This window comes from Euprymna scolopes, chromosome 11 (assembly GCF_053919585.1).
Source record: "Euprymna scolopes isolate OS-2025 chromosome 11, ASM5391958v1, whole genome shotgun sequence".
NCBI classification, from domain to species: domain Eukaryota; kingdom Metazoa; phylum Mollusca; class Cephalopoda; order Sepiida; family Sepiolidae; genus Euprymna; species Euprymna scolopes.
In genome coordinates this window covers 15,552,879-15,567,679 of record NC_136492.1, presented here as the reverse complement: position 1 = coordinate 15,567,679, position 14,801 = coordinate 15,552,879, and the positions used below count along the sequence as shown (strand labels likewise).

Sequence of the window (14,801 nt, the reverse complement as noted above, 5' to 3'; positions counted from 1 at the left end):
ATTTATTTGCTCCCCCATCGAGCAAATTAGGTACAAGGCCGATTTTTAATGTAAGGAGTAGAGGGAAACGAAAACGAAAACTCCATTAAATTATCTGACATCAATTTACCGTAAATCAACGTTTACTGGTCTGTATACAAGGTGGGATTCATTTTGCCCTCACAAACGAAAGTACAATTTTATTTGGACCTTAACATATCGTGTCCTCATGATTTGTTCACAATCTAAATTGGATGAAGAACTAAAAATGATTACTAATACCTTTTCCAATAATGGGTACTCTCTTGATGTGATGAACTCCGTCATGAAAAGTAAAATAAGATCTAAGATGGCGGCTAAATGTCTAATTTACATTCGGTTACCTTAGTTAGGGACAAGAAGTGAAAAATTCGCCAAACACATTAGCTCAGCTGTGGAACATTGCTATTTTGCCCCGAATGTACGTGTGGTGTTTGCGACAAAATCATTATTACCATCCTCTCGAAAGGATGTTCTTCCACCACCAAATGAATAATGTTATTTATCAATTTAAATGTAGTTGTAGTGCTAACTACGTGGGCAAAACAACCCTCAGGTTAGATAGTCGCGTCCAACAACATGTACCTAGTAAAATTCGGAATGGAATCTACCAACCAACGGACATTTTGAGCAATACGTATGTTTCCGCTAGAACGGACCATTTGCTTAAAAACCCGCGATGTGCAATGAATTTCAACAGTGACTCATTTTCTATCCTGAGTCACGTTCACTCGTTATTTCATTTGAAGGCCTTGGAGACTATTCACGTCCGGTTAAGGAGACCTTCTCTCTGTAAGCAGAAGGATTGTCTTTTAGGTTTGTACGTGATTCGTCTCTAAGGCGTTTTCTCCCCATATCATAACGATATATTTATTTTAGTCGTTCCTCTCATTTTTTCTCCCCCCTCCCGATAATTTTATTTTATTTTAGTCGCTTCCCACGTTTAAATTCGTTTCCCTAAAAGAAAGAAAACCCTCGAATTTTGAAAAGTGAGGGCGAAACCTGGTCGGCCGACTCTACCCCATTATCTCTTTTTTTTTTTAACCATCATTAAATGTTTTCCCTCCGTCCTTCTTTTTATAGTAGATACAAAAAACAACCCAGTCTTACCTTTTTCATAGTTATAATAAAGTTTTGTACCCCCTCAAATAATGATATATATATATATATATATATATATATATATATATATATATATATATATATATATATATATAGCAATTTTCAATGGAGCTTATATAGGAGACCATAGGAGTGGAAAATGAATTCAGAAACACTATATATTGGAAAATATAGAATGAGTCATTTATTTAATAAGAATATACATACATTAATTTTTGGATGTATAGCCTTATTAAATAAATGACTCATTCTATATTTTCCAATATATAGTGTTTCTGAATTCATTTTCCCCTCCTATTGTCTTATATATATATATATATATATATATATATATATATATATATATAGTAGAAATGGTAATTAATAAATACCTGAAGAAAGTGCTCAATACTATTGTAGAGCAAATATGCGTTTTATTTTTTTATTATTTTTTATTACCGTATTTTTCTGTCAAGTTACATTTTTGTTTCAGCTACACGGCCGTTTTTTTTTTGCCGTCATGTAGCTTCCTCAGACTTTTATGGTTTCTGTAAAAGTCTGAGGAAGCTACATACGGCCAAAAAACGTCCGTGTAGCCGAAACAATAATGTAACTTAACAGAAAAATAAAAAAAGTATGGTAAAACAATATTAATCGTAACAAACAACATAAACTGATATAATCTAGAAGCGTAAGCCATGTTTAGCTTCAGAACAGTTTCCGATGGTTCGTTGTTACACACAAGTCCTGGGAGGTAACTAGTTCGCAGTAGACAGTTCTCGAGTTGGAATCCACAGAGCAAAAGATTCTTCCCGTGTTGACACGAAGAAAACTCATGCGAAATTGCTACAGAAAGCTTTAATATTTATGGAGCAATTCTGGTTTCTGATTGGTTGGTAGCAGAACGTGAATTAATTCGATTCGTCAGCTCCTAGCAGCATCGTTTGTAACATATAACAACAACAATTCTTGCAAAAAAAGAAAAAAATGAAAAGAAAAAAACAAAAACAAATGAAAAAAATGAAATCCAAGGAAAATTACGAAATTACTTTTTTCTTTTATTGAAAATAATATTTTTCCATCACTTAAGATCCTATGACATAAGTGTTTTCTTCTAAATGACATACATCGTATCTTTCTTGACATACATCTTATCTTCGTGGCATAATCCTATCTTTGTGACATATATGTTTTTAACTTTATCGTTTGCATCATATCTTAGTGACATACAACATACATTTGTTACATACATTGCACTTTTCTGTTTTGCATCGTATCTTTGTGACATAACATATCTTTATGACATACATCGTATTTTTGCTATAACAATATCTTTTTGACTTACATCGTAGTTTTTATTTGCCTAGTGTCTTTGTGACGTACATCGCATATTTGTGACGTACATCACATATTTGTGACGTACATCACATATTTGTTACGTATATCACATCTTTATGTCTGTATCTTTATGACATAACATATCTTTGTTATATACATCCTATCCTTGTTACATCCATCCTATATATGTGGCTTATAACATATTTTTTATGACACATATTGTTTCTCTATGGCTTGTATAGTATATTTTTGTGACATGTCTCATAACGCAGCTTTGTGACATATATTGGGTCTTTGTGGCTTACATTGTAGCTTTGTGGTATGCACTTTATTATTGTAGGTGCATTAATTGCCTTATTGGCACATATATCTTCGTGTCCGACACGATATCTTTCTTAACCTACCAAGTCTAATCTGTCTGACTACATAACAATTCAAAATAATTCATATTTAATTAAGTGAATTTCACATGATGTGCAGACTTTTAATATGTGGTTGATTTATTTATTGACAAAACTATACGGTATTTGGACACAGGGAACACTTTCAATTTGGTTTTTATCCTATAAAGATATCTGCTAAGTGATAAAAATTGAAGAAAAAAAAGCAGTTGACCGTGGCAAGAGTAAATCGACTAACTTCTGCGCATGCGTACATATACCTTTTTAGCTTGAAGTCGCTTAATTTTAGCCTTTATTTTATATATTTGGTGATAGCTCAGACGGTAAGAACGAAGGCTGAAGCTGGATCGCTTAGTGTCACCGGGGCTATAATAATATGATCGACTTGACTACAAGCTGCACAGACATGAAAAAAGTAAATAAACCTCTTATTTTATTTACCTCTTCTGTGGGAAATTAGACACAGGATCCGGATTGTGTTGGATAAAAGTGTGACACACGTATGAAAGCGTTACCCCCCTGTAATTTTTTTTTATTTTCGTTTAAAAAAATTTTCTTTTAAGTGGATTATTATTCACGGGCAACATGAATTGGGACATATACAATGAGGACATTGCCAAATCTGCTGTAAATAAGGTGGACTCCCTCTGCCGTAGTAAAAGAAAAAATATCAGAGAATATGCTATACCTTTACAAAACCAAACTTCGCCCGTGCCACATTTGGGCTGGTGCATCTGACACTAGTTTCCCGCTCTTAGATAGGGTCCAAAAAGTGTCCTGATTATGGAGCAAGCTCAGATCGGAAAAGAATGACAAAGTCTGGTAGTTTGAGGTAAGAAACTATTAACTATTTCCAACATCTAGGAGTCTCCACAGTGAAGGTGTGGGAATTTGCTGCTTATCGGGTTAGTCGGGAATATTTACGTGGAGCAAAACAGAACACATTGCATTAAAATTCTTGTAAAACAGACTCATGGATGCAACATGGCGGCGATGGGACAGAGGTTGGGGTTTTGTTGACAGTGCAGAACCTATTGGGCTAGAGATTTTTTTTTTACCCTGTCTAAGAGTGAGATTTATTAATATGTTTTTTATTAATAATATTTTTCGTCATTTGCTGTTATGAAAAGTTAATGTTCGATATTTGTGGAGAAAAATCGTTATCAATCGATGAATTATTGCTAGTTTGATGACTAAACATTGATCGATGAATCTTCGGAAGCATTGCACGATCGCACAACTTTTTCATTTCTTTTTCATTTCCGATGCTTCCGTACAGTCTCGAAAGACAAAGGATACCCCCTGTAGGGGCAGCTACACGTGTAATAATATGGCAAGAGTTGCGCAATCAACAACCACACCTCTCCTGAATCGGCACTGCTTGAGTCCAGTGGCAACAAGAAGTTCAGGACGACTGGAAACTGCCGAGATAAGCAGAGAGCACATAAAACACCTGGAAGTCCCAAATGGTCACCCATCTGGTACTGGCCAGGCTCATCATTGCTTAACTTCGGTTATCTGACGAAACCGGTGTGTCAAACGTGATATTGCCGTATAAATTACATCTAAACGATTATTTTATAAAAATTTGTAAAGTTGTGCAAAAGAAGGACTTCGATCCAAATTAGAGTTCATTCACAACTTCGTATGTTTCGACTATCTTGTTTTTTACTTGGGGGTTACCACTCATCAAGGCACGAAGGCCACTCGAGGATAAGGATTACTGAGTGTACGGTGATGGTGTAAATTGGATAGAATTTGATTATCTACGAGCACGTCTTAATAGGAACAAGTTTGCATTAGATTTGAAGGCTACCATTTTGTATGCAACCGGGAAGCATGCCAGCGGAATAGTGTTCCAAACGCGCGCGGTTATGGAAAAATTAGCTTTGTTCATGGAATCTGCGTTTACATTTAGGCACAGATAGAAAGTAGGGAAAAGCATATATAGTGGTTGTAACTAGTCGAGTGTTTTTTTTTGTGAAAGTTTGGAAAGGGGGGGAGCACAGATTGGAGTTCAGTCGAGCACTTGCCATGAAAATAGTGATAGAGCAGAGACAGGCTCGCAACGTCTCTTCTGTGGGAAAGAGGTTGCAGGGAAGAGAAAAGGACATCGCTTACTAGGTTTCAAAGTTTTGAACTCTATCACGGCAGGATAGAGTGGACTGAGCAGCTCCTGCTCGGTATACTTATGAGAAGACAGATGTTGCGTTTGAAATAAAGGAGGAGTGAACGCAAAAAGTAAGTTATGTGATCTAAAAATGTAATAGTTAAAAAATATTTATTGTTTAACTAGTATGCATACTCAACGGTGCCCGGGTTGAATGATAATCACTAATGGATAATGGTGCATAAAACCAGACCCTAAGTTTCAAACATGGCGGTTGGTCTGTCAATTGAGGTATGGGAGCACAAAATGGATACAATACGTCCGCTATTCTTCAGATTACTTTTAGGGAAAATATCAAGATATTTTTTATTATATATCTTTTATGACATATTTACGTTAATTTTTTGTTAAATATAGTTACGTTTTCTTTTTTAAATGTACTATATTTAAATATACTTTATTTACCATGTAAACCCGCGCAGTTTATTACGATCGTCGCCGATTTAACAATAAAAAAACATATGTTTTTAGTTTCACGTTTATTTAAAAAAAAATCTTGATATTTTGCCCAAATATATAAGTAAGCGGGAGTATTGTATCCATTTTGCGCTTCCATACCTCAATTGACAGACCTACCGCCATGTTTGAAACTTAGGGTCTGATTTTATGCACCATTACCCATTAGTGATCATTATAAAACTCACTGTCTTTCTTCATATTTTCAAACTTTATCTCCTCCGAAACTAAAAGTCACAGAGGGACACAAGGGGCCTCAAATTATTGGATTTTTTTATGGACCATTCTTTTTTATGGGTCTTTAGCAGTTAAAATACCTTTTAATGGGTCAATTTTGTACATTCATCTTAGTTGATTTTTAACCAGTTCATATGCGTGTAACATTGGTAGAGTGGTAACGCCACCAGCTTTGAATGCTACAGTTTTGCTTTCACTTTCGATTCTAGCTGATGGCAACCAAATACATTTTTTTTTACATTTGAAATCACGACTCTATAAAAATATGCACGAAATCTGGACAAATTAAAATATATTTAAGCGTATTTTACGACCGGGCAAAGCCCTTCCCCTTAGTTATAAGTAAAAATCAATTTTACTGTAAATGGAAGCTTTATTGTATTAGGTACTATTGAAGATTACTTTAAAAAGGGGGAGGAGTAATGTGGTCGGACATTTTGCCAAACGGCACTTCCGGTTTTATTAATGGCGGATCAAAAAATAGGATTTATTTTTAATAAAAAGTTTTAGCCGATTTTCTACACGATCGTTTTTGTCTGATTTTGGATGAGGATACTTATTTCTGAAGTGGGTGGAGGACGCTCGGCCCTGCCTAATCGTAAAATATCTTTAAATATATTTGAATTTTGTATTCATCATTACAGAGCCAATTCTACAATGAATATTATGCGTATGGTAGTGATTTTCAAAAATTAAAAGAAATGATTTAGCTGCCTCAGCTAGGATTGAAACCAAAGCATCTAGTGCTTCAGCCGCGTTCTCTACCCTTTAAGCAATCGACATATAGATAAGAAAAATTTAATATTAAACCACTTTAAGTTATGCTTTAATTTGCGCATGCGCAAAAGTAATAGAAATATATAGACAAGTTGAAATTATTCTTTTTGTTATGAACAACTTTCACTTTTATTGCGCGTCCCTCATATACTGAGAATATTATTTCTACTTTCGATTGTTTTTTTGTTTCCAGTAAGATAGAGCAGAGACAGGCTACTTAAATTATATAATACATTGTAAAGTGTTGCAGAATTTACACATAAGAGCGGCACCTGTGGAAATACCACAGTAGCATCTTTCATATGCAATATATAGCTGCTGGGCATTATATGGACGTTCAGCGTTAATGGAGATCCCATGATATTATTGTAGCCCTTTTGTTAAAACTGTAAAAGTATTCATCTAAGTAATCTGGTTAATATAGTGTCAGATTGTATCTGGTTATAATGGTTTATCTCCAATATCCTTATAGGAGTCTGTGACATATTTTCCATTGTACGGCGCTAACGAAAACCCATCGATATCATTATACCATCTTTAGACAGCAAGAATGTTATGGAGGTATATTTTATTTTCATGTACGGCCTAAAGCGACATCATTTTTTTAAAAATTTCTATTTAAAATTTTTTTTTTTTTTTACATTGCATTTTCGGTGATCGGGAGATCCTATTTATTAAAAACGAGGATAGAAGGTGATAATATACTACGAATATTAAATTTGAATCCCTACATACTAATTTAATGTTCGTTGTATGTTATCACCTTAAATCCTTTTTAATAAATAAAATATCCCGATCGAATAATTTATAATCTGGATACCGTGACGTAGGAAGGGTTCATCAAGAACTTGTTTACATTATAATATCAACATATTAATACCGTAGTGCCTTTAACGTGACATAGGGAGGGTTCACCAAGAACTTGTTTACATTATAATATCAACATATTAATACCGTAGTGCCTTTAACGTGACATAGGGAGGGTTCACCAAGAACTTGTTTACATTATAATATCAACATATTAATACCGTAGTGCCTTTAACGTGACATAGGGAGGATTCACCAAGAACTTGTTTACATTATAATATCAACATATTAATACCGTAGTGCCTTTAACGTGACATAGGGAGGATTCACCAAGAACTTGTTTACATTATAATATCAACATATTAATACCGTAGTGCCTTTAACGTGACATAGGGAGGGTTCACCAAGAACTTGTTTACATTATAATATCAACATATAAATACCGTAGTGCCTTTAACGTGACATAGGGAGGGTTCACCAAGAACTTGTTTACATTATAATATCAACATATTAATACCGTAGTGCCTTTAACGTGACATAGGGAGGGTTCACCAAGAACTTGTTTACATTATAATATCAACATATTAATACCGTAGTGCCTTTAACGTGACATAGGGAGGGTTCACCAAGAACTTGTTTACATTATAATATCAACATATTAATACCGTAGTGCCTTTAACGTGACATAGGAAGGATTCACCAAGAACTTGTTTACATTATAATATCTACATATTAATACCGTAGTGCCTTTAACGTGACGTAGGAAGGATTCACCAAGAACTTGTTTACATTATAATATCAACATATTAATACCGTAGTGCCTTTAACGTGACATAGGGAGGGTTCACCAAGAACTTGTTTACATTATAATATCAACATATTAATACCGTAGTGCCTTTAACGTGACATAGGGAGGGTTCACCAAGAACTTGTTTACATTATAATATCAACATATTAATACCGTAGTGCCTTTAACGTGACATAGGAAGGGTTCACCAAGAACTTGTTTACATTATAATATCAACATATTAATACCGTAGTGCCTTTAACGTGACATAGGGAGGGTTCACCAAGAACTTGTTTACATTATAATATCAACATATTAATACCGTAGTGCCTTTAACGTGACATAAGAAGGATTCACCAAGAACTTGTTTACATTATAATATCTACATATTAATACTGTAGTGCCTATAAAGTACGTACGCACGTACGTTAAAGGCACTACGGTATTAATATGTAGATATTATAATGTAAACAAGTTCTCGATTAATCCTTCCTACGTCACGGTTTCCAGATTATAAATTATTCGATCGGGATATTTTATTTATTACGTACGTACGTACTTTAAAGGCACTACGGTATTAATATGTGGATATTATAATGGTTCAGGATTCATCCAAATATTATAGTTGTCCTGAATTCATTCAAATTTCATACGTAGTGTTTCAGACCTTACGGAAATTCTTTAATGTCTAAGTTTTTTGTTTGAAACTGCAATAGAATTGTGTAGTGATTCGATTCCACTTATATCCTATAAAATGTTAGAATTTATCCAAATTTTATACTTTTTCAGAAAACAACAAATACACCTAGTTATATAATATCTGAAAATAACCCCAAATTATATATTATTAAAAAATTAATCCATATTTAAAGTGCCTAAACATTCACCCACATTTTATAATGTCTCAGAATTCACCCAAGTATTTTTTATTTAATTTACTTGTCCGTATGTCCAGTGTCACAAAAAAACACTCATCATCGCAAACATCATTTTTTTTTACAAAGGAATCACCACTTATCAAGGCCCAGAGGCTACTCGAGATTTAAGTGTATACAGTGGCCAAAAAGACAGTAGCATAGTAATCGTTAGAAGGTTAAATTTGATAATTGGATTAATTAAGCAGGAAGGGCTCATTAAGATTTTTTTTACATTGGACTTGAAGACGGTATGCTGGAAAGCAGGTAAATGGAAGAGAGTTCCACAAGTGTGTAGTTCTTAGAAAGAAACTTTGTTCATGGAATCTATGTTTAGGTTTGGCCACAAATGAATTACCTCCCTTTTACAGTTTATCAGTTAAAAATCGTTAAAAGCATTTCCTCTCAAAAAATTTGAAAAAAAAACATGACTGTTTGTTTACGGTTTCAAATTGGCTATTTTATTCTATAATTAAAAAAAGTCATGTTGAGAGCAGACTGTCAGTTTTTTTTTATTATAGTTTCTTTTAAAAATTTAAAAAATGTGCGAGTGAATTGACTGTTCCTTTATGATTTATATAAAAAAATTATATTCACGAAAAATAAAACAAAAAAAAATTTGTTGAGTGTTGAATTTTCATTGAAAAAAATCTAAATTTTTTAAATCAATTCTTTTTAGTTTTAAAAGATCAAAAAATAATTTGCTAAAAAATTGTTTTAAATTTGTTGTTATTTGATTTTATTTATGATGTGTTTCCACAGGTTCTGCTAGTTTTTCGTATCAGAGTATTCGTCCAAATCTTTAAAAAAAAACATGTCAGTTATTTTGCTGCGTTGAGTTTTTGATGTTTTTATTTATAATGTGTTTAAAAAAAATACCCAACTATCGTTGAATTTCAACAGGTTCTGCTAGTTTTTCGTATTAGAGTATTTGTCCAAATCTTAAAAAAAAAACATGTCAGTTATTTTGCTGCGTTGAGTTTTTGATGTTTTTATTTATAATGTGTTTTAAAAAATACCCAACTATCGTTGAATTTCCACAGGTTCTGCTAGTTTTTCGTATTAGAGTATTTGTCCAAATCTTAAAAAAACCCAAACATGTCAGTTATTTTGCTGCGTTGAGTTTTTGATGTTTTTATTTATAATGTGTTTAAAAAAATACCCAACTATCGTTGAATTTCCACAGGTTCTGCTAGTTTTTCGTATTAGAGTATTTGTCCAAATCTTAAAAAAACCCAAACATGTCAGTTATTTTGCTGCGTTGAGTTTTTGATGTTTTTATTTATAATGTGTTTAAAAAAATACCCAACTATCGTTGAATTTCCACAGGTTCTGCTAGTTTTTCGTATTAGAGTATTCGTCCAAATCTTAAAAAAAAACATGTCAGTTATTTTGCTGCGTTGAGTTTCTGATGTTTTATAAAAGGAAAGAAAATGGTAATAAATGATAAAAACGTATCTAACCGCAGAAAAAGAAAAAAATGGATAAAAGAAATCCGTGTTTGTTCAACACAGTGGTTCCCAGGCGGCACACTATTTATGTCTTCAAGGTTTTTACGGCTCACTTATCATGAAAAAAAGTATATATTTAAATGAATATTTAACAATGTTTTCCAATGTTTATTCGTATGGGCATTTCAAAATATCAAAAATCTTAAACGATTTACAGGATGTTCCAGAAGTCTTGGACAAAATTTTAACACTTTATATCTACTGAAATATACATATTAAATAAAAGTAACATAGTTTATCAAGTTCAACTTTAATATTAATCATTATTAGTATTCTTTTCATTGTTTTGACTCTTGTATGTTTCTATATAGACGGAGGTGGTTCTCGGTTGATTAAGTGTGTCCAGCTGTGTCGGACATATACCCGAGGTTCAAAAGAATGAAAAGAATATTCTGTTGTCACAGCCCTAATGATTTTACATATCGGCATTTTTTTATTGTCTTAATAGTTTTTGAGATTTTAAAATAAAGTACGCATGAAATACGTTGGAAAGCAAAATTACAACGCAATATTATAAAAATGAACACATATTTATTTGTTTAAAATTCATATTTCGGCGCTATACGCCATCTTCAGAATTTTATACATTTTTTCTTTCTTTTTTTTTCACGCCATGATGTCTAATTGAAGAAGAAGAAGAAGAAGAAGAAGAAGAAGAAGAAGAAAATAAAACACACGTATTATTTTGAAATGCCAGAAGAATACGTTTGGTGAACGTGATTTGAAAGTCAGGGTTGTGATTTCCGAGATAGACGTGTTGAAAGAATTAAAAAATAAAATACATATGAAATATGTTCGAAAGCCAAATTACAACGCAATATTATGAAAATAAACCAATATTTACTTGCTTAAAATTAATATATATATATATATATATATATATATATATATATCTTTTTTTTAATTACATTTTCACCCCAAACAAGGCACATTGCCAATTTGGTGTAGGGGGCTACTATCAGGAGCAACAACTACTGTGTACTATATAGGGATTTGGGCAGCAAGATACCGGTTCACGTTACACTTGAACTTCTGCACGTCAGTACACTTGGGGAAGCAGTCTAGCGGTTCTAGGGAAGAAACTACTGGAGTAGAAAGATCTTTTACATCTAGGAATCTCTACTGTGTGGGGGTGGGATTTAACTGCCTGTCGGGGTTGTCGAGGGTGTTTACGTCGTGGGGACACAAGTGCTTGCAGTTTGTCAGAGAATTCTTCATTAAAATACTTGTAGAACAGGCAGAGAGATGCAACATTTCGTCGATGGGACAGAGGCTGAAGCTTAGATGCCAGTTCAGGGCCTATCAGATTGGCGACTCTCTTTTGAACCTTGTCTAGGAGCGAGAGACTAGTAGCAGATGCACCAGCCCAAATATGACAGCAATACTCCATACATAGGCGAATGGTGACCTTATAGAGGTGCAGGATACTTTCGGGTGTTAGTAGTTTTCTAGCACGGTAGAGAGAGCCTACCTTCTTTGCAGCGGCCCTGGCAATACTCTCAATGTAATTGTTCCAACTCATGTTTCCTGTGAACGTGAGACCGAGGAGTTTGAAAGATAAGGCAATTCTGTCGGGGAGGTCATTTATGAACATTAGGAACGACAGAGGTCCAAGGATAGACCCTTGGGGCACTCCCGCATTTATATCTATTTATTGTTTAGATGTACGACCATCGAGGACAACCTGGATTTTTCTCTTGTCTAAGAAGGAATTAACAATGTTTAGTATTCTACCAGTGATACCGTATGATCTAATTTTCCTGTCAAAAGCCTTAGATATATCTAGAGCTACCGATCTGCCTTCCCCGGCTTTGTCGAGTGAATGGTATAGACGCCCAGAGATTACAGTTAGGATGTCTGCGGGCATGTCTAAATCCATATTGTTGGTCAGTCAGAAGTTTAGCATCTGTAAGGTGATGAACTAGACCATGGTTAATTAAGGTCTAAAATATTTTGGCAAAAAGTGGGGGGAGGCTAATGGGGCGATAATTTAATGGGTCTGTTCTTTCGCCAGAATTCTTGAATACTGGTACCATAGAAACAGTTTTCCAACAGCCCGGAAAGCAAGATTCATTAAGGCATTTATTGTAGAGTTTGGAGAGAACTGGAACTATTTCGGCGCTATTGCGGAAAACACAACCCTTACTTAGGTTTTGAGATATGTAATGTCCAGATGTGTTCACAACTTGTAGAACATCCTGTATTAAACGTTTTATTTATGTTCATGGATATTTAAGCATCAATATCACCTCAGTAATAATATGTAAGTAGCTCTGTTTATAACGATATGAAAGCTGTATTCCACCTATAATAACTTTTAACTTTCACTTATAACCTATTCGCGACACACTAATAATTATTTTGCGGTACACTAATGTGCCGCGGAGCGGTGGTTGGGAACGACTGGTTTAACACGTTAAAAAAGGACAAACAAAACAGAAAAAAATTTTTTTTTTGTTTTTGAATGAAACCATTTGGTTTTCCGCCGGTTCCATTGATTGCAGGAATTGTGATCGTTCTCAGGATTCCTCAGGTCTAAAATAAAAATAATGAAAGCAGAGAATATATATATATATATATATATATATATATATATATATATATATATATATATATATATATCGGAAGCAAACGATGACACTAGAGATCGAAGAATTTGAGAAAAGAAATTACATTTCCGATTGTTATTTTCATAGAACCGCAAGACAAAAGAAAGTGACCAATACAAACAGAGATATTTCGACAGTTTACGATAAGCATATATATATATATAGATCTATCGATACACATTTTTTTTTTCAGCATTACTGTCAAAGCTCCTGTTTGCTGACTTCGTCAAATTGCAAAATTTTCCTCTGGCTTTCGAAGCCGTTATGAGCTGGGTTAGGATTGAAGCGTGTGATCGTATCGAATCGCTTTTTTTCAATCTCCATTATTTCCTCCATGTGCAGGTGAACGTTGTGGTCCGGCTGACCGATGTTGGGTAGAGTATATCGAAACTGGTGGTTGACCGTGAAGAAAAAATGCAACAGGTTAGGGTAGTTCATTTCTCCGAAGGCGTCCTTCGTGTAGAGTACGGCCTTGAATTCGGGGTTTTTCGCAGCGTCTATAGAGTCGGTGACGAGGATGAGGACCGTCGGGACGTCGATGTAGGCATTTCCGGTACCAAGTCTTTCGAAGTCTTCGGGGGACGGCTTCACCAGACGGGCGAAGTTAAAGTATTTGCCGAATCGCAGGGTTAAAGCTTTAAACAGGGGACACGTTTCCTCTTCTTCTGCAAATAAAAAAACAAAACAAAAAAAATGTTATGCAAAATATTTGTATAATACAAGATATATTATGGCTATCACATATATAATTTTTAAGTACAAATCACACACACACACACACACATATATATTCATTCATTTGATTGATATACTAATTAAATGATTGATTTTGCGCTACGAAACAGGTGCTGTCAAGAATCGTGCATGTCAGCATACTTAAAGGAATAAATGGTAAGATGATCAACATCTTGAAATTTGAAATATAGATATTTGATATATATATACACACACACACACACACACACACACACACACACACACACACACATATATATATATATATATATATATATATATATATATTATTGCAATCATGGCAGGAAGACCCATTTTGATGTTCATGATTAAAAGTGGGAAATGAAGACAAAAAAAAAAGAAGCTTAATGGAGGAGGTCAGCTGACCGGTTTCGCCCTCACTTTTCATAAGCTGGATCGAGGGATTTCCTTTTTTATTGATAAAATCGAGTGAAATAAAATGGGAGACGATACATTTAAAAAAATAGCGATATATTGTAAAAAAAAGGGGGAAAAACGGGATACACTATATGCTTAAAATACCGATACTTATGATATCACCTAGAAGCTGATCACGTATCATATGTATAGGTGATATTATACGTATCGGTATTTTAGATATATAGTGTATACGTTTTTTTTTTCACACTATATCGCTTTTTTAAAAAAAAATATTTTAACGTATCGTCTCCCATTTTATTTTAATTCAATGAGTCTGTCAAAAGTGTTTCATCCTATTTTTTTTATTCCGCCCGATTAAATCAGAGCGGATTGTAAATTGCATTGTTATGATTACGAAATTATGCACGCATGACATGAAAGTCTCATTACTCTGTTGCAGATATTGACGGTATAAAACACTAATAAAGCAACCCTTTCATGGACGTGCGTCAGAATCATTAAATTCCCGGCAAAAGTGCATTGCCAATGCGCTTTTAGC

General features: G+C 34.0%; 1 protein-coding gene across 1 annotated transcript in view; it reads right to left on the bottom strand.

Annotated features, from left to right (window-relative positions):
• Positions 1-2,145: 2,145 nt before the first annotated feature.
• LOC145287767 (uncharacterized) overlaps positions 2,146-14,801 on the bottom strand; it is a 232,398-nt gene continuing 219,742 nt past the window's right edge. Inside the window, exon 3 of the mRNA XM_080135589.1 lies at positions 2,146-13,791. Within this exon, the coding sequence (XP_079991715.1) occupies positions 13,328-13,791 (464 nt within the window). The 3' untranslated portion in view covers positions 2,146-13,327. The remainder of the gene's footprint in view (positions 13,792-14,801) is intronic.